Genomic DNA, 26,068 nt, shown 5'->3' on the forward strand with positions numbered 1-26,068 from the left:
TGCTCAGTAGACTAATTTGCTTTGGTGTAAAGCTGCACAGTCTACACGTGCAACACTATTAGACCTCAGCAAACTAATTTTCACTTGATAGCACGGTCGGGTACACTACTATCTTACCATGGTGAAAATAACTGTGCCTAAATGCACAGTTTATTATACCCGGTCAGCCCAGGCAGCAGGGGGCCAGACCTCTGCCTGCCACCTAGCCACAGGGCTCTGTTCTTTGGGCTCTCTTGTGCCCCAGCCAACCCCTTAGCCACCTGATGCCATGACCCGGAGCCCAGGGATAACTCCCCCAAACCTGCTGGCAGTCTGGGGCTGCTCTGTTGTGGCTCAAACTGCTGTGGTCCGGAGCACGTGTGAAGAAGCTGTGCCCAGGAGCAGCTGACTCTGGTGCAAACTGTGCCAGAGTTTATTGAGGCTCACTAATGGCATGTGTAGATGCGCCCACTGTGTACAAGAGAATGTTTAAATAATACAGTTTTGTAACATAAGTGTACCATGTAGCAGTTTTATTTTACTTGGGCTCCCTCTACTCATGCAAGTAAAGGTGTGATGGGATCCCCCTGCACCAGGAATAAGCAAGTTCCCATGGCTGGGAGCCCCACTCAATTTAGGGGCTTCCACCCACGGGAAATGCCTGTGGCCAGAGGATCACCACACTGAGATGATTCTGTCCCAGACGTGTGGGGAAACCCCCAGGGCTAGAGGATCACCGTTGCGGTGATCCCCATCATTCTGGAGGTTTCCCTGCAACCCTGGGGCTGGAGGATCTCTGCAGGGGCAATCTTGTATAATGCTGTAATTGTTTTTGTAAAGTATATGTAAGCCTTGTAAAATAGGGGTAAAAAGTATACTATAAATTCTATTGCTTATGTATGTTTTAAATATAGCTGTCTGTCTATGTATGAGTTTTATTTTTGTATCTATAGATATATTATCTGCATAATCACCAAGAAAAAAATATAATCCAAGTCCTGAAAAATGGTTTTCATATGAGTAGTTTCACTGAAGCACATGTTTGGAAGAACCACAACTGGTTGGGTTTTTTGGACTGTTCTGAGAATTTGCAGAATGTATTGTTATGTGGCTACTAAGTAGTACCTAGATAGAATAAAAAATGGGAATTTATGGGCATGAGGCTTGATTCTGTGCATATTGAAATCAAAGACAAACTTTCCAGTGTATTAGTAACATTGCTATTCAATAGAAATCATTATTTAAAAACCCTGCAGCCTAACAGTCAGAGGTTTGATTACTATTACTATGTGAAAATGCTTAATTCCAACTGTTGTTTAAATGTCCTAATACAATACATTTGAAATATATACACATTTTATTAGATTCGTTGTGAACGATTTATTGAGGAATTGGAGAGTTACTCTAGGCAAGCTGAAGAATTTTATACATTTGGAGACATTCAGGAAATCAACAGATATTTGAAAAAAGCTCAGGCCTTGAATGCAAAGTTGGATACAGCTGCTGATAAGGTACAGATTTCAAATTTCCAAATATAAGTGACTCAATTGATGTAAAATTATTAATTTAGAAAGTGTAACAGTCACTGACAACTGGTCAAATGATTGCTAATTCAACTTCTAGGTAATTTTATGTTATAGTTACCAAACATATTACAGGTGAGTTACTAGGAGGCACTGGATTAAATTCAGTTACACAGCAGCATGCAATGTAGCTGGAAAGGAGGATTTATAGTTTCTATTTCCAGGGTCTAGGAGACTACTAAAGTGCTGAACCCTGATTGTTATAGGTGGTTGTCATATGTTGTTATAGCCTGATGGCTATTTGAACCTGTTCTAGCAAATGGGATGACAATAAGGGATAATCAGATACTGCCAAAATAGTAATCAATAAAATAAGTGTTTTTCATCTGAGGCTTCTAAAGAAGGTAAGGATAATGCTGTGATAAGGAAAGCATGACAAAAATTCACTTGGAGCAGGTTCAAAAGGGAAGGAGGAGCTGATGCTTGGGAACACACAACAGCTGTTATGCTCTACCAGTTATATATACATGAGCTTGTAGCAATACAAGGGAGTTAATTCACCCTGACTTTGACCCTGGATGAAGTAGACTTAAAATTGGAGTGGTTTTGCTGCACTTGTTTTGCTACAGGCACCTGCACATGTAACTGTTGCAGTGTACATGTGTACCTTTGTACACACCCTTACTCTAAGATGTCAGCTGCTTTCAGTACAGTTAGCTATGTGGGTTTGCTGATATACCTGTGGTTGCTAGAAGAGTTTGAGGGATTTACATTTAATTATTTGTACACCTTTCTTAATAAGGGATGCCAACCAGTAATGCTGGGTACATGCTTATCCTTCTAGATAGCTGTCTCTTGGAGAGTATCATAAAGTTATCTGTACCTCCCCTGTGTAACACACATTGGGTTGTTAGGCCACTGGTAGACCTTACACTTAAGATTTGATTAACTAGTTAATTATGTCTTAAATAGTAAACCAGCTAGATGATCATGCAGTTATTTGGCACAATAAAACATGGAATAAGCCACAAAGTTATTACACATAATATGTGTAATACCACACATGCATGGTCATAACCACGATTGGGTGATAGGGGATCAGTTCTCAGTTGTGGCCTGTTGCGGGCGCAGGGCTCCCTCTGTACCAGCAAGCAGCAAACTGGGTCCCTGGTGTGCCTGACTTGGACTAGCACTCCCAGTCTCAGGAATTCATCAGACTCAAAGGCTCCAATGCACCCGCAAGGCTGGAAGCACCCATCAGCTGATTGCTACTCCAGTCCAGGTGTACCGGGCACCCAGCTTGCTACTTGACACTATAGGTGGAGTTTGGGATCATGATACTGGGCTCTCCTTGCACCGACAATAGGGCACAATTGGAATCTGATCCCTCATCCCACAGTTGTACCTTATGCCATGCACATGTAGCATGGGAGGAGGCGAGATTGTTAGGATTGCAGATCAAATCCCATCATGCCTTTAATTGAACATCACCTTGGGGTTTTGGAGTATTGAGGTCCACTCCTATTAAAGTAAATGATGAAACTCCTGTAGGAACTTATTTGGTTCTTAAGGGTATCATTGAAAGCTCATTAAGTGATCTTTAGGTCAGGTTCCTAGTTTTAGAAATTACTCTAATGTGGTTGACAGTATCCCTCTTTTTAAGATCAGTTCTGACTTCTGCCAGGCTCGTGCTCTTCCCTGTTCAAGGAGGAGGAAGCAGAAGTAACTCTATTCTACTTTTAGGTCTTCCCTAGTTTTTACACCCCAGAGATCTGAAATGGCCCCCAGTTTAACTTAGAGCGACACAAGCACTTTTCTAAATTGTTCTGGATAAAATCATGCCTAGGGTCTCTGCTGATGAAAGAGCAAATTCTCTGGTATTTCCCTTCTGCTTATTGTTGGCTGTCTGTCATTTAAGACTTCTCTATGTTGGGGGAACCAAAGCTAGATTTCAATCTCATTTTAAAAGAGGGTATGCTGGTGATAGAGCTTTTTTGTAAGGGTTATTTGACTCTGGGTCTTGCTATCCTCTTTACTCCCTTAGAGGCTGAACCTCCTGACCCTTGGAGTATGCTTCTGTGAATGGAAAGTAGCTGATTTGTACTTCAGGGTTTATGTAGGTGGACAAGTCTCTGTATTTTGGATATTTTAAAATCTTTTGGTCTTTATATTCTTAAATGTTTTTAACCTAAAGCTAGTTTTTAATATATAAATGTATATGTATGTATAAAATTAGAATAGGGAGAACAACTATTCTTTACTGCAGAAGCAGGAACTAAAGCATTATTTTTAAATTACAGCAAAGTAAGATTTAGGTTAGGTCTCAAGGAAATAAAAAATGTCCTTACTGATAGCTGATGATAGAAGAGACTACCCAGGGAAGTTGTAGAATTTCCTTCATTGGAAGTTTTCAAGAGGAGGCTGAATAAACATTTTAATAACATTCCTGCATTCTTGAGGTCCTTTTAACCCTGTGACTGTATGATCTTAATACCCATAGGAAGGAGCTAGAGGATGTGGGCAATTTGTTCTGTATTTCAGACTTCACTTTTGTGTCTATAGATTGACCAGTTTAATGCAGAAGAAGAGGCCTTTGGATGGCCGGCATCTCAATACCCTCAGCGCAAAAAAATCCAAGACACTCTTAATCCATATCTTCGTCTCTATGATATGACTATAGAGTTCAACAGTAGACACAAAAACTGGATGGATGGGGAATTCACAAAAGTGAATCCAGACCAGGTAGAGGTAGATGTAGGAAATTACTGGCGTGGACTCTACAAACTGGAAAAAACCTTCCATGATTCTCCAAATGCATTATCCATAACAACAAGGATTAAAGCAAAAGTAGAAGAATTCAAAAATCACGTTCCATTAATCCAGGTGATTTGCAACCCTGGATTGCGAAAACGTCACTGGCAAGCCATGTCAGATATTGCCAATGTCTCACTGACTCCTACTGAAGACTCAACTGTCTCTTCATATATTAATATGCATCTTGAGGCTTTCTTGGAGAAATTTGAAACCATTAGTGAAGCAGCCAGCAAGGAGCATTCACTTGAAAAGGCCATGATGAAAATGATTTCTGAATGGGATGTGATGGAATTTAATATCCTTGCTTATAGGGAAACAGGAACTCATATTTTATCATCTGTGGATGATATTCAAATGTTACTAGATGACCACATTGTTAAAACACAGACTATGAGAGGATCTCCATTTATTGCACCTTATGAAACAAATATGAGGTAAGTCTTTACTAGAAATAGTGGCACTCCTAAATAAAAACAGTTTCCTTCTTAGTCTGCAGATAAGACTAGGATGTAATTGATATATATTTAGGATTATGGAATCCTTCATAATTGGGTAAAATATTTCAGTAGCATTTCACCATCAGCAAAAGGCCTTATCCCTTTAAAAAGAGATTACCATGACATTTTGGGAAAATTATGGAGGCTTACCATATAATATATATACTTACTATACAATACAATTTGTTACTAGGTATTTATGATGTAAAAGTTGCAAACAAATGGGGCTCATCACCACATCTAAGATAACAGATTTTTGAAACATAAATAAGATGATGAGTCCCATTTACATACAAATTTCTACTGGCAGAAAAGTGGGAATTTCTGGGAAGAGTAGGGATCAATAATGTTCCGTCCACAAAAGACATGGGTGAGATCTCTACTAAATATTTTATCCAATTATAGTGCTAGTACTTTTAAAGGGACTTTGAAAAAGTGTGAAGAATTCAGAAAAGAGCTACAAAAATGACTTGTGGTCTGGAAAACATACTTTACAATGAAAGACTAAAGGAGTTCAATCCTTTTAGCTTTTCACAGAGAAGATTAAATAAAAATGTAATTGTCATTACTGTTGTTATAATTACTTGCATTAAAATTCTAATAGTTATAATTAATATTAGAAGGCTTTTTAATCTACGAGGCAAAGTCATACAACATCCAGTGGTTGGATGTTGAATCTGTAAAGTTCAAATTAGACATAAAAGGCAAAATTTGGCTGTGAATATTATTTACTATTAAAATTGATTATTGGGACTGTTAATAGACTGAAAGGAAGAGAAGAAAAGAATACAGGACTCCTTTGGGCATTGACTTGGGTTAAGTGAGCGCAGTTGATAGATAAATATCTGTCTTCATATATATTTTTAAGGGGTTTGGATGTATCTTTACACGTTAAATCTGCTATTTGATAATTGGATTTGTTAATAAATAAAAGTAAAAAAAAGAATTGATTATCATAGGTAATCTGATTCAAACTAATTACAGAAGAATGTGGTAATTTCTCTAAGGATATGTCTAACATCAAAAGAAATGTACAAATGAAATAACTTGTAGCATGGCTGTGCCATCTTAACTTATCTGTAGGGACCTACTTAACTTGCAGTGAGACAAAGCCATGTCCTAGCAGGAAGAGCCCATTTCATGGGCATTTCATGGTGGTTTGGCCTCTTGGTGCTGATTGGCAGAGAGGCTCTGGGGTGGAGAGTTTGACAAGGGGACAGCCACCCTCTTGACTCCTGGCTGCCCTTTGTCTGGCCCCCTCCCTCAGCACTCATTGGCGGAGAGGCCTAGGGAGGGTGGGGGGTAGGAGGAAGGAGGGGCAGCCACCATCTTGTCTGCTGCCCTGTTTATGCCACCCCACCAACCAGTGCCTTCCCCTCCTGGGCAGGCTGTGAGGCCCACCTGGGAGGGTAAGACTCAATACTTATTTTTATTAAGGTTTTTTTCTCAAGGATTTCACAGGCAACCTGGATTTCTTGTAGCAGTATGGGCTTTGTTACATTAGCAACTCTCTGTTTTTTCATTGCTATTGTTATCCGTGCTAAATAGATTAATCTATTTTAGGGATATTAGCACATACTGTAATCATATCTTCATTTTGCTGTATTGATGTACCCTAAAACAGTAGGGTCCAAACTTTTTTGTAGGAGTGCCACAAATTAGGCCTGCAACCTCCCCTACTGCCACTCTCATGCCCTTCTCCTGCCCAATCTTCTCCTTTGCTTTCTGATTCATGCCTTGTATTCCCTGCCTGATCTGATGATCTGCTTTCTGGTCCCTTCCTGATATTCCACCGTGTTTCTTGTCCCCTCCCCAGTCAGTCTCCCCAATCATCTAGGAGTGGCTGCCTGTGCCACAGGTTGGCCACCCCATCCTAAAAGAATGTGTATAGTTCAGCGATTCCCAAACTCTGACAGATTGTGCACCACCAATTTAAAATGATACAACCTTAACTACCACCAGCAAATTTTTCAGTTCAACCTAAGTACCACCAGCAAATATTTGTCATATAAAGTAATTATAATAAATCTGTTAATGCATACTTCCAACAGGTTATCTGTGTACCACTGGTGGTACCCATACCACAGATTGGGAATCGCTGATATCGTTTAACCACAAGATGCTGGCTAGATGCGTTGCATGAAATTGTATGGCCTGTGTTATTTAGAGAGTGCAACCAGATGAAAATGAATGTTCTCTTGTGACCCCAGAATTTATTAATACAAGAGTCCTTGATATGGGCTGGTTGGGCCAGGTGAAGTCAATAGGTCACTCATGTATGAAAATCAGGTTCATCTGGTTACACTCTCTAAATAACACAGGCCATACAAGAGTTACATCAAGACCTAAAGACTTACCTCAGGACCTGAAGTTCAAACCCTAAGTATTCTATTTTTTAATATCTCAGCGTGTCAGTGATTTTACCAGACAATTTGGACTTTTAGGCTAGGGACAGACATTACACATATACCAGTTTAAGTGATCAGAAACTGGTTTAAACCTGTACCAGAACAGATGTTCAGTGCACATAAACCAGTTTGAAAATGGCTGAAACTGGTTTGAGATAAACCTGGTTGAACGTAGTATCAGACTTAACTGATTTGACTGAAACCGGTTTATGCAATGTCTGTCCCAGACCCCTTCCTGATTTAGCTTAAATTAGAGTCCCCCAGCATCCCAGATGCTTTGCAGCCTGGGCAGGGTCCTCTGCTCCAGAGAGCTGGGCTGGCCCTGCCCCTCTGCTCCCTGCCTGGAACTCCAGCAGAGACAACAGGCACAGCAGCATCTGTGTGGCTTCCCTGTGCCTCCTCCCTCCCCCAAACTCCCTGCTCAAGCAGGGATTCCCCCTCCCCTCTCCCACAGCATGGACCATAGCCAGCATGTGATATGCTGGCTAATGCTGAGAGGTATCTGTGTAAGGCAGACAGGACAGTGTCCGCTTAGGACTTTTTGGAGCTAATCAACAGGTCAGCTGGTAATGTCCCTCCATTTCTTCCTTGGAAAACATTGTTTAAGAAGAGCTTGAACTAATGAGAGAGGCTTTTGTATTTTTGATGGGTTGATAAATGTTCTGCTATCAACTCCCTGCTGGGCTGGTCTGGAGCAATGACGGGCAGGGAAGGGAACCCCTCCCTAATCAGAGCATCTTGCTGGGGTCTCGCCATGCTCCCCCCCCCCTCAGCTCAGCACTTTGGAAGAGAAGGAAGGGCTGCTGTAGTGCCCCCTGGCTTCTGGCCTGAGCCAGTGCAGGCATGTGCCTGCATTTCTTAAGTCCAGAGGGAATGTATGAATGATTAGAAACTGGTTCAGCCTAGCTAGGTTAGACTAATCTGCAAAGATTGAATCTATTCAGGCTCAGACTTTTTGAATGTCTGTCCCTAGCCTTATTCTCTTTTGGTTTATGATGATGGCAAAAAGAAGTTGCTGGTAGAATAGCAGGCTCATGCACAGCTTTGTGTGTAACAAAGTAATATGCTATTAGTTAATTTTTTCTTATTTTGAAAATAATTGAAAAATATTAAGATATGAGGGCTTTTCAGAGTAACAGATCCCCCTAAAAGTCTATTTCAAAACTCAGTGAAGTCAATAGGAGTCTTTCAATAGATTTTAGTGGGATTTGGATCACACTATCTGTTAATAAGTGACCTGTAGAACTTAATGTGTTTTTGTTTAATTAATGATGGCCTCATGCTTAGGACTGAAGTCACATGGAATTCATTGCTGAAGGATTTGATTTAGTATTTGTATACTTATTTCTTCTGAATGTGCTTAAGAGGAACTATTTTACACAAGAGTTGCATATATTCTTGTTTTTAGAGCATGATCTCCAGTTTGTATGAGAAGTGAAATATACAGACATATGTAAAAACCTGTTGTTGTCTTAGTGAACATGTTATCATTATTTGCCTTTTTATGTGAAAGTAAATAGCTATATTTTATAAATTAGAGGTACAATTGGAAAGTTGGCTTTTTTTTGTTCACTGTCCAGTTCCTGGTTCTTAATACTCCTAGTTTTAGATAACTTGTCAAAAGGCCACAGGTGTAACATTCTAAGTAAAGCTATGCCTGTTAGCATAAGTATAATGCATAAGTCAATGCTATCTGTTTTGCAGAGAATGGGAAGCTAAATTGCTGTTGGTACAGGAGATCCTGGATGAATGGTTGAAGGTTCAGGCAACTTGGCTATATTTAGAACCAATTTTCAGCTCTCCTGACATTATGGCTCAGATGCCTGAAGAAAGCAGACGATTTACTACTGTGGATAAGACGTGGAAAGAGTTAATGAAAACTGTCTTGCATGTAAGAACAAATTTCTTAAGATCAATTCTGAATGCATTTTCAGAAAACACATCAGAAAAGTTATATCAGAAAAATAGCATTTGTTGATGTACAGAACAGATTTTTGTATTTCATCCCAGCCCTTCCTAAGATTTTTTTGCAAAAATTGCAGTTTTGCAAAACTGTTTCAGGTATCTCAAACGAAGTATTATTTATTTGAAAGAAAATTAAAACAATTTAAACAATTGAAGCAAGTAACATAAAAAAATACTTTATTTCCTTTGGTCCTACAGATTTATTCTAAATGAATACTGACATTTTTTATTTCTTGTTCCTTCTGAAGGAGGCTGTTCATTTACATACTGGATGTGTCTACACGAGACACTACTGCATAGTCATTACTGTGCATTTATTTAGTACTTGTATTAGCAAGAACTAAATAAATGCGCAGTGACCGGAGTTACTGTGCAGTAGTGCCAGTGAACATATTTTAGGTGATGCTACTGCGCAGTAGCCTAATAATATTGTGCAGTAATGTATCAGTAGTGTCTGTGCTGTGATGCACTAGTGCACAGTATTTTTCAGCTATTGCGCAGTCAGTGTCTCATGTAGACACGCTCACTGAGCAGCAGATGCATCTGTATCTTTAAAACGTTAGGTGTTTAATCTGCACTGAAAATAGTATCCTGACCATCTGTGTAATTTAACAAAGATGTATGTGCCATGTACATGACATATGAGTGAAGCAGCTGATTACTTGCAGAGAACTACATTATAAATTCAGTCATCTGTATTCAACCTGAATCATTTCCCTGCTATTGGGACACTTTTAGTACTTTATTTTCTTCACCTGACTTTCTAAACCATAGCAAACTAATTACATTCATGACTTTTCAAAAAATACTAGTGTCTGTGCTTCATAGTGAAATCATGGAATTCCATTTTCATTTTGAATCAAATCTTTTGATAGTCATCTAATTAGGATAAATGTTAACATGTATATACCATCATAGTATGAAAAGCCACTTAGCCTTCAAGATATATGTTGTTTTAAATTTAGGAATTCACTGACTGCTAGGATTGCTTTCCCAGCAAGTGATTTGGGCAGATAATTTATAGTCCCATACACAGAATGAAGCACTTTTTTCCCCCAGCAATTCAGTGTTGTCATTTAAAAATACAGCTATGTTTTTATGTTCAGAATTCTCTGTCATTCATGTTTTCACAGCTTATTCTATAGAATATATATATTTGAATACTAGCATACTTACAAACCTTTTCTATCATACTCTCATATGCTGTCATTTCTAATATAGAGATTTCATTATATTGATAAGGTATATAATCAGAGCAATAAACCAAATATCTTGTTACTGGACAGATTTAACAGAAGTAATGATGTTGCTGAATTTTTTAAATTAGGTCCCCACCCATGTTTAACTTGATGGCAAGATGTCACAAACTTGTGAGACAGTTTCTTCATCCTTTCCTTTTTGTTAAAGTGATATGTTTTGTATTTCACTCTTCATGGAAAAATGTCTTTTCTGATTTCAGATGATTTAAAGGATAGCTTCACTAGTATATTTTGAAGTACTTTTTCACTCTGATTTCAGTCATATTTCAGTTTTCATCATGTGGTTCACAATATTACATTATTCCTCAAGTGTTTGCCAATGTGTACTTTTTACTGTATGTATGCTGTTATGTCAGTCACTCAAATCTGGGGACTTTGGCTGCTGACAGATGTGAAAAAACAAACTGGAAGAGGAAGTGCATTAGTTTGACCCAGTTCCCGAGCATCTGTATTGATTGGGTGCTTCAGTGCTTTTTGGCACTTTTATCTAAAGCAGATTCAGTCAGCTATTAGATAATAGGGAACCAACATGGGTTCATTAGAGGCAGGTCCTTTTAGACCAACGTGGTGGCCTTCTATGACCAGGTCACAAAATCCTTGGACACAGGCAGTGGATGTAGTCTTTCTGGATTTTAGGAAGGCCTTTGACACTGTCTCTCACCCCATTCTCGTTAAAAAATTAGGAGATTGTGGTGTCGATGCCTACACAGTCAGATGGGTTGCCAGTTGGCTGGAGGGCCGCACCCAGAGAGTGATGGTGGACAGGTCATTTTTGACCTGGAGGGATGTGGGCAGTGGGGTCCCCCAGGGCTTGGTCCTCAAGACTGCACTGTTCAACATCTTCATCAGCGACTTGGACGAGGGGGTGAAAAGCACCTTGTTCAAATTCACGGATGATACTAAGATGTGGGGAGAAGTGGGCATGCTAGAAGGGAGGGACAGGCTGCAATTGGATCTGGACAGGTTACAGGGGTGGGCGGATGACAATAAGATGGGATTCAATACTGACAAGTGCAGGGTACTGCACCTAGGGAGGAAGAACCAGCAGCATACCTACAGGCTGGGGAACTCCCTTCTCATCAGCACAGAGGCAGAAAAGGATCTTGGAGTCATTATAGACTCCAAGATGAACATGGGCCACCAATATGGGGATGCAGTCAGGAAGGCTAACTACACCTTGTCATGCATCCACAGATGCATTACGAACAGGTCCAAGGAGGTGATCCGCCCCCCCATATGACATTGGTCAGGCTGCAGTTGGAATACTGCATCCAGTTCTGGGCGCCGCACTTCAGGAGGGATGTGGACAACATCGAGAGGGTCCAGGGGAGGGCCACTCACATGATCAGGGGGCAGTAGGGCAGGCCCTACAAGGAGAGGCTACAAAACCTGAACCTGTTCAGCCTCCAAAAGAGAAGGCTGAGAGGGAACCTGGTGGCTGTCTATAAACTTGCCAAGGGGGACCAGCAGGCAATGGGAGAGTCCCTGTTCCCCTGAGCACTACTGGGAGTAACAAGAAATAACGGCCATAAGTTGACGGAGAGTAGATTCAGGCTAGATATTAGGAGGGATTACTTCACAGTCAGGGTGACTAGGATCTGGAACCAACTTCCAAGGGAAGTATGCTCACTTCTGCCCTGGGGGGTCTTCAAAAGGAGGCTAGATAGACACCTTGCTGGGGTTGTTTGACCCCAACTTTTTTCCTGCCCATGGCAGGGGGTCGGACTTGATGATCTGCTCAGGTCCCTTCCGACCCTACCCTACCAACTATGAAACTATAAAAGCGTCCAAAAGCCCTGCTGAAATGCTTGATCTATACAGACATTGAGTGAGCTGGCTCAAACTAATGTGATGCCTCTTCTAGGCATGTGCTGCTCTGGGTGCGGGGGCATGCTGAACTTAAAATAAAGTGCTGTTTTGTTTTGGTTTTCTTCATGTCTGTAAGCAGCCTTTATGACCAGCACTACTGGTATTGTGTGTGTGAGACATAGTAGCAGGGAGCTTTCCTCCCAGTAGTAATAGAGGCCATAGGAGAGGGAATTTCACAGCAGTTATTCTTGGTTCCAAAAAGGGAAGTGACATTACAGTCCAATTGGGCTGCATAAGTTGCCTTCATCTGCAAGCTCAAATTCATGGCACCACTAGCCACTATCATGGCACCACTAGTCACTATCATTCTGTCTCTAGAACAAGGGGAATGGTTCATATCTTTTCGTACTTACTACCATATTGCCACAATGCCTTTCTACAAAAACACCCTTCATTTTGTGGTGGGCCAAATCTATTTCCAATACAAGGTCATTCCCTACGGCCTCTTGGCAACCCCAAATGTCTTCACCAGGATCCTTGTGGTGGTGATGGCCCGCCTCAGGAGAAAAGATCATAGGAAAGTAGGGTTAACAGGGACATCACAAGGTCATCTAGTCCCATCCCTCTATATATCTTTTTTTGATGATTGACTACTAAAGGGTAGTTCCTCTGAACCTTCATATCACTCTGTATTTATCCCAAACTTGGGCCTAAAGGTTAATAGCCAAAGGTGAAACTTGGTCCCAGTTTGGAATCCTGAGTTCATAGGGACCACCAGGTTTATGACCAGAACTTACTGATAGCACCTGTGTCCAGCAGATAGTGCTTAGGGATCGTTAAAGCATAATTAACCCTTAAATGGAATGTGAAATATGAACACAGACTACTCAGTGTCCTAAAACCAAAGTCAAACTTAGCAGTTTCTATATTTAGAGAGAGAAAAGCACTTAGTACAATGATCTCACCCAATGCCAGATGTTACTTTGCTCAAAAGAAAAGATGGCTGCTCAGTTCCTGAAGCAAAGGGTGTGTCATTGGCTGGGATGGTCCAGACAGGTGTTGAAAGCTGGATTCATGATGACAATGATGATGATGATGACACACACTTAAATTGCTTGCTCCCCCCTTTTATACTTTTCTTTAACTTGAGTCCTTTGATGACTCCTTGCTTTTGGATTGGTCTCTCTGCAGTCAGCATATTGTCCATACTTTATCCTGTCAGCATATTCCTTTGTTTAACAGACCCATCACAAGCACACCTCTTAATTTGGCCTTTTTCCGGTGTCTTACTTTGGGCATTGTCCATTGGTCTTCTTTATCATCTTTCAATAACATGGCCAATCATTTTATCCCTCTGAATCAGCTGGTTAGTGCCAAGTTCAGTTAATTTGAGCTAGTAACAAAACTATCACTATGTTGTGTTAGAAAAACTTCTCACAGTGACAGAAAAGGAAAGAAACATCATGCCAGCAAACTCAAGGCCATAAGCTGCTTGCAAGAGGCAAGACTAGCTGATAATGCAAACACCAGCAAAATGAAAAGTTCAGATAACAATGATGCTATACAGAACTTTAGGCTGAATATAAAAGAAAACTTTAAACAATACTGTAATTCACTACTCTATAAACAGATGCAACTTTAAAGCATAAAATATGACAAGCTACCCTAACAATACCTCCTTTGAGACCAGCTCTTATCTTTGCTGTATTTTGGTTTTGCAGGTGGAGGCCAACCTGACAATGTCAGGGTCGGCCCACGCACCTTAGGCCACCAAGCCTCCTGTGGCACATAAGTGATTTTGTGTATCAGTCTACATTTCAGATGCATGCAAGTTTGGCTTTGAAGGGGATGATCACATATTAATGATCTCTGAGTACAATGTCTTTGGTCTTCCAAAGAGGTGAAACTATCTGGCAGTATCTTGGAGCTCAGGATTTTATGCAGAGCATGCCAGGCATTCTTATATCACCACCAATGTATCATATCCAGGGTATGATGGACAATATCACCATAATGTTTTTAATCAGAGGTCCTCAATCTTGACGTGTAGGCCAGATGCACCCTGTAGTGCCATGTCATCTGGCCTATTGGGTTCCCCACAGGTCTGGACATTTGGCAGCAGGGGAGCAGTGGCTTTACTCCCCTGCTGTCAAATCTTTGGACCCATGGGGAGCCTCGAGACTTGCACACTGGACCTGGCATCTGATCTCAGTGAAAGCAGCACTGGGCTCCAGGGCCCAATCCCAGCACACAGAGGTTGAGAGGGAGCTGTGTCGGGGCCCTAGGGTCCAATCCTGACGTGGAAAGCTCTGTAGCACTCATTTGGCCCACAGGGCCAGAAGGTTGAGCACCAGTGTCTTAAATCAACAAATAAGGAGGCACAAAATATGTAGGGAGATGGTCAGCCCATGGAACTGTTGCATCTCTTAAGATGCATCTCTTGGGACTGCACCTCTTGGGCCTCCAGTTTACTTGAGTAGGTAGTCTCAACAAATGCATCTTTCTGTACCACCAGTTAAAAATCAAGGAATTGCTTTTTCAGTGTCATCTTCTTGTACTGGAGGCATCCAAAAATTGACCTGTTTGCTTTGGACATCAACAAGAAGTTCCAGTCTTTTAGTTATTATTATTGAGGGAACCACATAAAATTGACTGTTGGAATTTAATAAATTTTGGTAGTGATCAGAAAACCCCCCCAAAGAAGCTCAAGGCCACCTTTTGCTTTTTCTTTAGTGTTTGTACAGGGCACTATAATTGTTTTAGCAAACAATTTTGAAATTTCAGAATGATTCAACAAATAGTAGTTTTGCTCCACAAGATGGCACTCTGTGTCCAGAAATGCAATTTTTGGATTTTGTGTTTTAGAAGAAGATTCTTCTCTGATAATTTTAAATGCTCTTTCTTAAATCACAATGCTAAACTGGAGTCTTCTCCCTGCTTTTTTTTCCATTCATCTGCTGTTGTGTTATAAAAATGCTGTGGGTTGTAATAAAAATGCATCCTTTATCTGTCTCACTTTTTATCGCAAATTTGAAAAATCATATATTATACCTCTTAAATGTGTCATTTGAAAGTATACATATTAATGAGAATGAAATTACTCTGTGATTTACTTTCTACATTTAATAAATTTAGTAGGTAGAAAACAGGAGTGTCAATTTTTTGTGAGGAAAATGGGCAAGGTCATGCTAAAACTTCCGAGACTGGAGCTTATGGCAGACTAAACATGGTTTATAGAAACTAGAATTGTTGGTCATACTGTCTTTTTGCATACCTGATTTACCCTCTTTTGTAATAGGGTTTCTTTTCCTGTAAGTGATCAAACAATTGATGCTTATATTTTGAATGGCTGAGAACAATGTCATTCTCATTTATTCTTTACTGGCCAATTGCCTGTCAAGAATAATGGGGGGTGGGGAGGGTGGGCGGGGACAGAGCCCCTTGGGCCCTCCCCATCCGGGCCCACTCCTCACTTCCCTCCTGCTGCTTGGGGTCTGGGACTGCTTCCCCCTTCCCCACCATGGCGGCAGGGGGAGGGGAGGAGTGGGCCTGGGCCAGATGCAGAGTGTGTGGGGGAGGACCAGGCCTGCAGGTGGAGAGAAGCTGGCCTGCTGTGGTGGTGGGAGCAGGGAAGTAGCAGGCCTGGGCTGACATGGCAGCGGTGTGGGGATGGGAGGAGTGGGCTCAGGGCTGACATGGGGGTGTGGGGGTGGGGGAGGAGTGGCCCAGGCCCAAGAGGGGAGGAGGCCTGCTCCTCCCTTCCCCCCGCTGCTGGTGCGTCGGCCCAGGCCCGCTGCTTCCCCCCCAACTGCCGTGGTGGGCTGGCTTCTCCTGTCCCCCTTGGGCCTGCTCCTTTCCTGCCCTGCATCAGGCCCAGGCCCACTCCTCCCCTCCCCCCACTGCTGCTGCATTGGCCTAGGCCTACTCTTTCCCCCCACCACTGTGTTGGGCCAGCTTCTTCCCCCTGCATTGGTCCTGCTCCTCCTGCCACTGCTGCCACGTTGGCCCTGCAGGCAGCAAAGACAGAAGGAGGGAGGGGTGGGCCGAGGCCAGTGCAGGTGGCCTTGCCCCCTCCGTGGCGTCCCAACCCTGCTGCCCACTCGCACCACCACCTCCAAGGAGCAAGAGTGGACGGGCAAGGCCAATTCTGTTCCATTGTCGCCGCCTGCAGGGAGCAGGGCAGGGGGGTGAGGCCAGTGCTGATGTCTTAGCCCCCACTGTTCCATCTGCTCCGTTGCCACCACCTCCAGGGAGCACGGTGGGGGAGGGGCAAGGCTAGTTGTGCTGACCTCGCCCCACCCTCTGTCCCCTGTGTGCCATCATGGTGGCGCTCTGCTGCACCGCCACCTCCTGTCCCAACGCTGTATTTGTACTCTGATTGGTTGTTTCAGTCAGCCAATCAGAGTGAGAATAAAGCGTTATGGACAGACAGACAGATAGATTAAGGCTTCTATAATATTAGAATGTATGCTTCATCAGAACTGTAGATAGGAAGCCCATTCTGAAAATGGGCATCTTTATCTTTTTCTTATATGAAAAGAATCAAAACATAACCAGGTAAGATCTTTTTTTTTATAATAGCAAGATTGAGTTTGAACTGCAAGGTCAATTATACACAGAAAATGATCTGGTAATTTATTTATTTATATGAAAGAAAACCAAAGACAGTTTTTACTTTGACAATGTATATGTATTATTGTACTGTTCACATTTAAAGATTATGTTATAAAACCAAGCATTAGCTGTACCTGAATTTTGACAGCTCAGTCATTATGAGTAATTATTTAATTTGGATTGCTCTGACTTGATATCATTTATGGAACAATTAACAAAATATAAAGAAGTGTCATGATTTTTTGCTTAAGTGAGTATGCTTCATTTACAAGGAAATACTCTGATCAAGTATGAGGCGTATATGTCCCTTAACAAAATCAAGTACATAAACAATGCATTCTGTCTTTCATAGGGAGTTAGACTGCAGCTATGTGTTATATTCAGAAATAATTATATGCATAATGAAAAGAACAAATAACTGGTTGGTGTGTTTTTCATGCTTTTTGATTTAGATCTTTATTTTACTTTTAAAAGCCAGTATTTGATAGAATGTATAATTAGCTATACATTGATCATAAGCTCCATTAAATTAAAAAATTTGAAGCTAAAGCAACTTTACACTATCTTACGTTAGTTTGCATACTTTAGAACTAGCAAGTCTGTAAATCCTCTTTTTATGTTTCATTTATGTTAAATCAGATACCACTCTTTAGTAACTGCAGTAGCTTTAAATTAGTTTTGTTTGCTGTAATCCTCAATTTATAAGTGGTGAAATGAAATGTTTGATCTGAATTCTATTCTCTACACAGCACAAACTATAAAAAAAATCTCATACACATTAAATCATAAATCTTACCAGTTATTACTGAATTTGAAAACAATATAACTTTAACATTTGCTTTATGTTTTAGAAAGTAATATTACCTTTTGTTATTTAGTTAACAAAATGTCTAAATATATACATGTAGCAAATTGTGAATATTTGGAACATGCAGTTTGCGTATTAGATTAGTAAAAAGCTAATCAAATCTGGCATTCTTTTACAGTTCAGAAGCTTGCTTAAGTAGGGACACTCTAGGCCAAGGGTTTTAAAATCATTTGGCCTTGAAGGCCAGATGAGTGTCATGGGGTCAGTCTGTGGGCTCCCCTCCCCTCCCCTCCCCCCAGCATACCTGATCTGGTAGCCATAGTTCTGTAATGGGCAGAATGGGCACTGTATAAAGTGCAGTCCAGCCTGAGTGGCAGCTGCACTGCACAAAGCAGCCATCTCAGCAGCTCCAGGACTGTGCTATATGTCACACCTGTTCCAGTTACTACGGGATCCATGGGGCACCTGGATCCATGGAACACACAGCACCAGTGAACACCACGTGCAGTATGGGTCCCAGACTGGCTGGAGCAAGTGTAGTGTACATCCCAGAGCAGGTACCGCTTGTGGTGTGATCTGGCTTTGGCAGCCAGCACATATAGCCAAGGCAACCACTCTGACTGGATGGCGCTGTATGCGGTGCCTGTTCCAGCTATTCCAGGATCCATACTACATGCAGCATTGGGTCTCAGACCAGCTGGAGCGGCTTCCCAATCAGGTATGCTGCGGGGAGGGGAGAGGGAAGGAGGGGATCCATGAGTTGGATCTGGCCCACAGATTGGCCCTGTGCTTGTGTGGGTCTGATCAGACGTAGGTGCAACACCAGGAGCCACATGGCAGGACTTCGCAGGCTGGATTTGGCTGGTGGGCCATATGTTTGACATCCTTGCTCTAGGCCTTCACCACTCCTGACTGTAATATTTTCCATGTGGGAGAGGGAAACCCTTTTCTGACTCTGCAGAGATGAGTTTTTGTCTTATGATATAATTCCTGCTTAAAATTGGTTATTGGTCAGGGTTGCCAGCTGTCTGTAAATTTACTGATTGTCAGTAAAAGATGAGGCTAAAACTGACAGTTAGTAAAGTCCATAAAAAAGCTTTAACCATCAGTAAAAACAGAAGCTGCAGCCCAACAGAGCAGAGCAGTACCACCTGGTGGCAGAGTGGGAGTGCAGTACTCTGTGGGGGAATGTTCTCTGAACGTTGTGCTGCTGTTGCTGTGTCCCAGGCTGCCTGTAATATTGTTGGGTTGTAGGTAGGCTTCTTTAGGGGACTGTGCCAGGACAGGAGGAGTGGGACCAGTGGGGGCAAGTTTGGGGTGTGGATATCATGGTGCATGATGCAGTTATTGCCATCCGGTTGTTGGGGGGAGTATTGAGCTTCTGGCAGGGGGATGGGCAGCACACCATGAAATCTATGCTGTGGTCAAGCAGGGGTGCCAAAACAAGAACATTACATTGACAAAACTTTTTTACATTTTTACTCTGGTTCATGTTAAACCCCTAAATTTGAACAGAGCCCTTCTAACTGGGGCCTGACAGCAGAGCAGTGCTTGGAAGAAGAGGTACATTTACATTATCTAAAGCAGGGGTAGGCAACACCCAGCACAGGTGCCAGACCATGGCAAACATAGGCATTTTGCTTGGCACATGTACCTTGGGGCAGATGGTGGGGAAGGGGCTGGGCTGTCTTTGCCACAACAAAGATCAGGCCTCTCGTAGCTCCCCCACCAACATCTTACAAGTTGAGGTTGTGTATGTTTTTGGCACTCTGCCCAAAAACATTGCTGACCCCTGATCTAGATTCATAGATTCATAGATGTTAGGGTTGGAAGGGACCTCAGCAGATCATTAAGTCTGACCCCCTGCCTTGGCAGGAAAGAGTTCTGGGGTCAGATGACCCCAGCCAGATGCCTATCCAGCCTTCTCTTAAAGACCCCCAAGGTAGGGGAGAGCACCACCTCCCTGGAAGCCCATTACAAATTTTGGCCATCCTTACCATGAAGAAATTTTTCCTGATATCTAGCTTAAATCTGCTCTCTGTCAGTTTGTGACCATTGTTCCTTGTTACCCCAAGAGGCGCCCTGGTGAACAGAGCATCTTCAATCCCTTGCTGCGTCCCCTTAATGAATTTGTAGGCGGCCACAAGGTCACCTCTCAGCCTTCTCTTGTGGAGGCTGAAGAGGTCCAGGTCCCTCAGTCTCTCCTCATAGAGCTTGTCCTATAAGTCCCTAACAATACAAGTGGCCATCCTCTGGACCCTCTCGAGTCTATCAACACCCTTCTTGAAGTACGGCGCCCAAAACTGGACTCAGTACTCCAACTGTGGTCTAACCAATGCCGCATAGAGGGGAAGTATCTCCTCCTTGGTTCTATTTGTCATGCATCTGCTGATGCATGAAAGTGTGGTTAGCTTTGCTAACTGATGACTCATGTTCATTTTGAAATCCACTATGACTCCGAGATCCCTTTCCACTTCTGTGCTGTTGAGAGGGTCACTTCCCAGCCAGTAGACATGCTGGTTATTTTTGTGCCCTAGGTGCAGCATTCTGCACTTGTCCTTGTTATACTGCATCCTATTGTGTACTGCCCACTTTTCTAACCTGTCCAGGTCTGCCTGCAATTGTTCCCTACCTTCCAGAGTGTGCACTTCACCCCACCATTTAGTAGTGTCTGTAAACTTGGACAGAGTACACTTCACACCCACATCCAAGTCACTGATGAAGATATTGAAGAGTACAGGTCCAAGGACCGAACCATGCAGGACCCCACTACCCCACTATCTAAAGCATATATCAGTAAAAACATATTAGCAGAAAAGTTTTGTTGTCGGTAAAAATCTTACAGTTTGTCAGTAAAAAGACATATCATTTGAGTTGGCAACGCTGTTCAGTGTTACTGATAATCATAAAATTATCCAGTGTTTTTTCTTTAAGAATATCAATCTTTCTGATCTCAGGTATTAGAGAATTTTGTAGTCTGATTGAACATTACGGGGCACATACTCTGCTTCATCACAGTCAATGGAGCTATGTTGATCCATATCAGTTGAGGAACTGAGCTTATCTGGATCTTATATTAATGTCTCTTTAATTCTGCTTCCTTTATATTAACCTACACCTCCAAAAATACAGACTTTGGAGAACATAAATGTCAAACATCTACAATGTGGCATGCTCTAGTTAAAATTTGAAGTAAAATAGAGAAGCCAAGAGAGTTACTCTAAGATTTTTCCAGCACTATTAGTATCTCATTATCCTTTTTCAATGGAATAATTTTATTTTGTTTTTCAGGACAAGCATGTTCTGACAGTTGTGATGATAGATAAAATGTTGGAAAAGCTGAAGAAGTGCAATGAACTTCTGGAACTAATTCTTAAGGGACTTAATGAATACTTAGAGAAGAAGCGTCTTTTTTTCCCCAGATTCTTTTTCTTGTCTAATGATGAACTTCTTGAGATTCTCTCAGAGACCAAAGATCCTACACGGTACAGTAATATTTGATAGATGTGTGTATGAGGCTCATAATACATACAAGTTAAAAGCATGGCCTTAGGGAGTTTCCATACATATTTTTTTTTTTTAATTCAGAGAGTTATACACATGAAGTATTTACAGAATTAGTTATCAGAAATTAATTCAAATCAAATGGAGTTACATTTTTAATATATGAATTACATTCAGGTTAATTCATCAGATTAATTCAGTAGTATTTAAGAATTGCTGTGGTAAAGTGAGTGCTCAGGTAGCGATTCAGATCAGATTAGGAAAACAGGTTAGTTATACCTGTTATAATCACCTACAGAGTCATAAAAATATAGAAAAATAGATCAGGAAGGTATCTTGAAAGGCCATTTATTTCAACTCCTTGATCAAGGCAAGATAACCTCTATCTATATAAAATGAACTTCATCTCACAAAGGCTTATGATATATATATGAGAGAGAGAGAAATACCCACACACTTTGGTTAGTTTATAAGGTATAAATCTACCCTCTCTTCTACTTGATTTCATACTAACACAGCTAACTATGTCGTTCTAAATCAGTGGCTTTCAATTTTTTTAGACTTAAGGCACCCCTCCATAACTTTTATGAATTGAGCAGCACCCCATTTCAAAATATTTACAATGTTTACCTCCATGCAGAGGGGCTAGGCAGGCGGGGTAGGGGAACCACTAAGCAGGGAAAACCTGCTTTTATCTGCTTAACTCCTCATACCTGCAGCTTGAGCCTGTCCTTATTTGCTTATCTCCGTGCACATGCCTTATCTCCTCACATTTCTCATGGCACCTTTCAAAGGGGCTTGAGGCACCCTCGTTAAGAATCACTGCTCTAAAGTTAGTCCCAAGTCAGTACACCCACACAGTGATACTGCTCAGTAAGGTGTCTACATGTGCAATACTGTGCAGTAAGTAATCAGGCATAAATTTGATACCTGCTTGATGCAGATATCAAATTTATGCTGAAGTTTAAGTCGCCATATTTACTGCACAGTATGGGCGTGCATGTGTAAACATGCACCTGTACTGTGCCGTAATTTCAGTTACTGTGCAGTAAATGCACACGTATAGATGCACCCACAGTGTACTTACTTTACCACTGGCTGATCCCGTGAAAAGTTCTTAGTGGCTGCATCTACATGAGATGCTGACTGCGCAGTCGTTACTGCATAGTCATTTAGTATTTATATAGTTACCGTGCAGTACTGCCAACCAATGTCTTCTTCATGATGCTACTGCTCAGTAGCCTAATACTACTGTGCAGTAGTGCTGTGCCTCTGTTTTGCTATGTGACGCTACTGTGTAGTACTATTGGGTTACTGTGCAGTCAGCATCTTGTGTAGACGCGGCCACAGTGCAGTGAATGAGGCAGGGAACCTTGTAGGGGGGGGAAAAGAAAATCACATCATACAGCTAAAATCAGTATTGTGATACATGTACACAAGCAGCAGAATTAAAATTGGATTTGATTGTTCTATTTGCAACGTTTATAACTTTTAATAATTATTATTTGTATGGAATGTATAATTAAACAATGCACAATTAACAGTTAAAGAAGTGCTTTAGTTGTAAATGCTTGAATTGATAACTTGAATAATGATTTAAAAATTGTAATTGATATTCAAATATTTATATACATATAATATACATAAGGCAGGCATCCTGCACAGATATTACCTTATAATAATCCATAATAGATCATCGTATATATTATATAAAATATACATTAGATTATATATAATATACTTTATATTACATACTATATATTATGATCATTATTATTTACTGTTCCTTGAGGATAAGTAGGCTTTCGAAATTTAACAGATATATTTTCAAAAATGTTAATTTCTTAAAAATACTTTTCAGAAGTACCTTTAGAGCTTCTATAGCACTGGTGGAAAATTTTTGTAAAACTTTGCTAAATGTGAAGCTTTTTATAATTTCCATTTTACTTGTTTCATTTTGTTTTCTCCAGGGTACAGCCTCACTTGAAAAAGTGCTTTGAAGGAATTGCAAGTGTGGAATTTACTGATGTTTTAGACATTACCCATATAAAAAGTAGTGAAGGAGAGGTGGTGGAACTTATAGAAACAATCTCAACATCTAAAGCTAGAGGTCAAGTTGAAAAGTGGTTAGTTGAATTGGAGACAGTTATGCTAAATTCTATCCACAAGGTAACAAATTATGTTTTCTTTTATTCTGTGTGCCATAAAGCATGACGAAGCAAACAGTACTGATACACTACAAACTAAACAAAAAGAGTTGGTAGAATGTATCTATTGTAGAAATTGTATTCTATTCAACATTTTACAAATTTAGCTATCTTTGGCCTTGTTTCAGGAACACACTTTAAACATGAGCCTTGAAGTCGCATTCTTAGCATATTGTTAAAAGTTATGTCCTTAATCCCTTTCCTGAATTGGGGCATTAAGCACAGTACAGAGGCAAGGAAATCTTTTAACCTGTCTTTTGATTTGAAATATTTTGGTGATTATACTAAGAATTTTCTGAATTTTTGGCATACCAGGGAATATTCAAGTTTCATATCTTTAAATTTCAAAACCTATAGATGTTAAATGTCTTGTGGGGATAGTCATACATCATTTGGCCCCAAATCACTTAGAACTGACTTGTTATTTAGATAAATTCTGTGCTTTGTACATTAGCACCAATCTACATAAATAATAGACATTTGTTTATCATTTAAAGATATAGCAAGTTTTTATTGTAGAGTCAATTTTTGAGCATAACTATTCTTTAAAATTCTGTGAAGCTAAGCAGCGATGCAAAAAGCACTAATGAGATGTCAGGAGATAATTTTGCAATAAAAAGAGTTGTTCACAGGTTGGCAGAAGAAACTGGAGAAATGAACAAAAAAGTATTTATAGTTTTTTCACTGTAACGTTTTTGTATTATTATATTGCTTGGTTTCTTTGCAATTATTATACCATCTTTCTGTAAAGTATATATTCAATTCTAATAAACCTTGCAGAGATCAGAGCTTCAAAATTAGAAGTTAGTGTTACACATGAATTGCTAATGTTGAAGAAGAACACTGTGCCACTGAAAAATGTTTCACTCACTGAAAGACAAAAAACAGAATGGAAAATGGAGAAATCGTCATGTGTTTTTTTAATAATCTGTCACTGTGTGAATGGAAAATGATTAAAAATAGTAAATTTTTCTTTTGCATCTATTTTCCATACTGCTTCCTCTTTTTAAATTTTGACTCTCATTTTCATTATTCTATCGTACTCTAAGGGTGTGTCCAGATGAGCATGCACGTGCAGTGTCTCAAAGCTGCTTGAAGCACCACAAACTGCACACAGCTCATGTGCAACCATTCACTGTGCTGCTAATTTGCAGTGTGGCACCAAAATTTAACACCATGAGATCCTGGTATAAAAAAAAAGTGCCAAACAGAAAAAAGCGGCACAGCACATGTGGCAGCAGTGTGCGCTGCCAGACATGGAGCCTGGTTGTCCAGAGCCATGCTCTGGCTACTGCCTAGGATCCATGCAGCCAGATCGGTGCTGCTGTTGCCCCAGGAGGCCCCCAGGACCCCAGGTATGGCTGCTGGGGCCAGCACAGTTGCTGACCCTTGTCCTCCCCTACCCCACCCAGGACAATTTGGCGTGTGCCAAAGCACATTGCACAAATATGTACCACTGCTATTTTGCAATGGCAAACATATGTCTCTGCATGTGGGGACACACCATAATTCTTGCTTCCTCTTAAAAAAATAACAAAAATATCATTTTTTCATTTAAGGATTACAGCTAGCCCACCTTTTAGGCTGTTTTTGCATTTCATATGATGGAATATGGATTTTTTTGCCTCATTCTCCTCATTCTCTCATATTAGAAGATGCCGACATATCTCATTCAATGTCAGCAATATAGAATACTTTTTAGAGATTAGTTGTCTCTTAGAAACTAGAAATAAAATGCCTACTGGCTTTGGGGTTTGGGGGAGGAAGAATTACAAAATACTTATATATAGGAAAGTTTCCATATGATATTCCATATGATATTTGTCACAACCCAAGGGTGTGATTTTGTGTGTGTGCGCTTCGGCACTGCTGAATTATTTCCCGCCACTCGGAGCTTTCTTTGCAGGGTGCATTTCTTAGTTGCAAGGAGAAATGCACGGTGCAAAGGAGTTCCCACCACCCGCATGCAAATTTGTGTCCCACTATTGGCCAGTTCTAAATTATTCCCACGTGGCGGCTAGTGATTGGCTTGCTAGCCGTATAAGAGGCTTGAGCGGTTTCCGCCCAAGTTGGAGGACTCCACAACCATCTGGAGGAGGAGGACTTCACGTCTTGTGAAGATCTCTAAGCGCTGCGGAGCCTATTGGACCCAGCGTGTATCTCAAGAAGGCTATAGAGGGTCTGATCAACCTCTGGCCTCTCCCTGTCGCCGCCTGATCCCTCGACGAACCCCTTCCCTGCGCGCAAGTTCCACGGAGCCTAGCAAACTTCGTGTGAGTGTATCCAGAGCTCTGTCCAGGCTTGAGTCCTGCAGGTTTATCTTCCCGTCACTGAAAACCCCTTGCGATGTACTCTCGTGTCTTGCATCTTCCCGTCGCCGAAAACCCCCTGCGACGTACTCTCGTGCCCTGCAGGTTCGAGTTTTGTTTTGTTTCGTTTTGTTTTGTAACCGCAACTCAAGCAAGTTTTCCTGCCTGCATTGCAACCATCTTCGGTGTAAGTAAAATAATCTTTAATCAACCGCTAAGCGTCCGTGCCTAATTCTAGTCCGCCAGCCTGCATTCCCAGACCCGCGTGCAAGGGTTGCTGGCCACAGCCCGCTGCGCGCCCCCGAGAACCTGGGACCGCTCCCGGCCCGCACATGGCGACAAGGATGGGATCAGGGGAAGGCACGCTGGAGC

At 41.3% G+C, this 26,068-nt stretch overlaps 1 protein-coding gene across 1 annotated transcript in view; it reads left to right on the forward strand.

Moving 5' to 3' along the window:
* The window catches only part of DNAH7 (dynein axonemal heavy chain 7), a 217,336-nt gene that overhangs the window by 61,568 nt on the left and 129,700 nt on the right, over window positions 1-26,068 (forward strand). The window contains exons 16-20 of the mRNA XM_019492106.2: window positions 1,344-1,490; window positions 4,065-4,750; window positions 8,926-9,112; window positions 20,968-21,161; window positions 23,151-23,349. Of these exons, the coding sequence (XP_019347651.1) occupies window positions 1,344-1,490; window positions 4,065-4,750; window positions 8,926-9,112; window positions 20,968-21,161; window positions 23,151-23,349 (1,413 nt within the window). The remainder of the gene's footprint in view (window positions 1-1,343; window positions 1,491-4,064; window positions 4,751-8,925; window positions 9,113-20,967; window positions 21,162-23,150; window positions 23,350-26,068) is intronic.

This window comes from Alligator mississippiensis, chromosome 4 (genome assembly GCF_030867095.1).
Source record: "Alligator mississippiensis isolate rAllMis1 chromosome 4, rAllMis1, whole genome shotgun sequence".
In the NCBI taxonomy this organism is placed as follows: domain Eukaryota; kingdom Metazoa; phylum Chordata; order Crocodylia; family Alligatoridae; genus Alligator; species Alligator mississippiensis.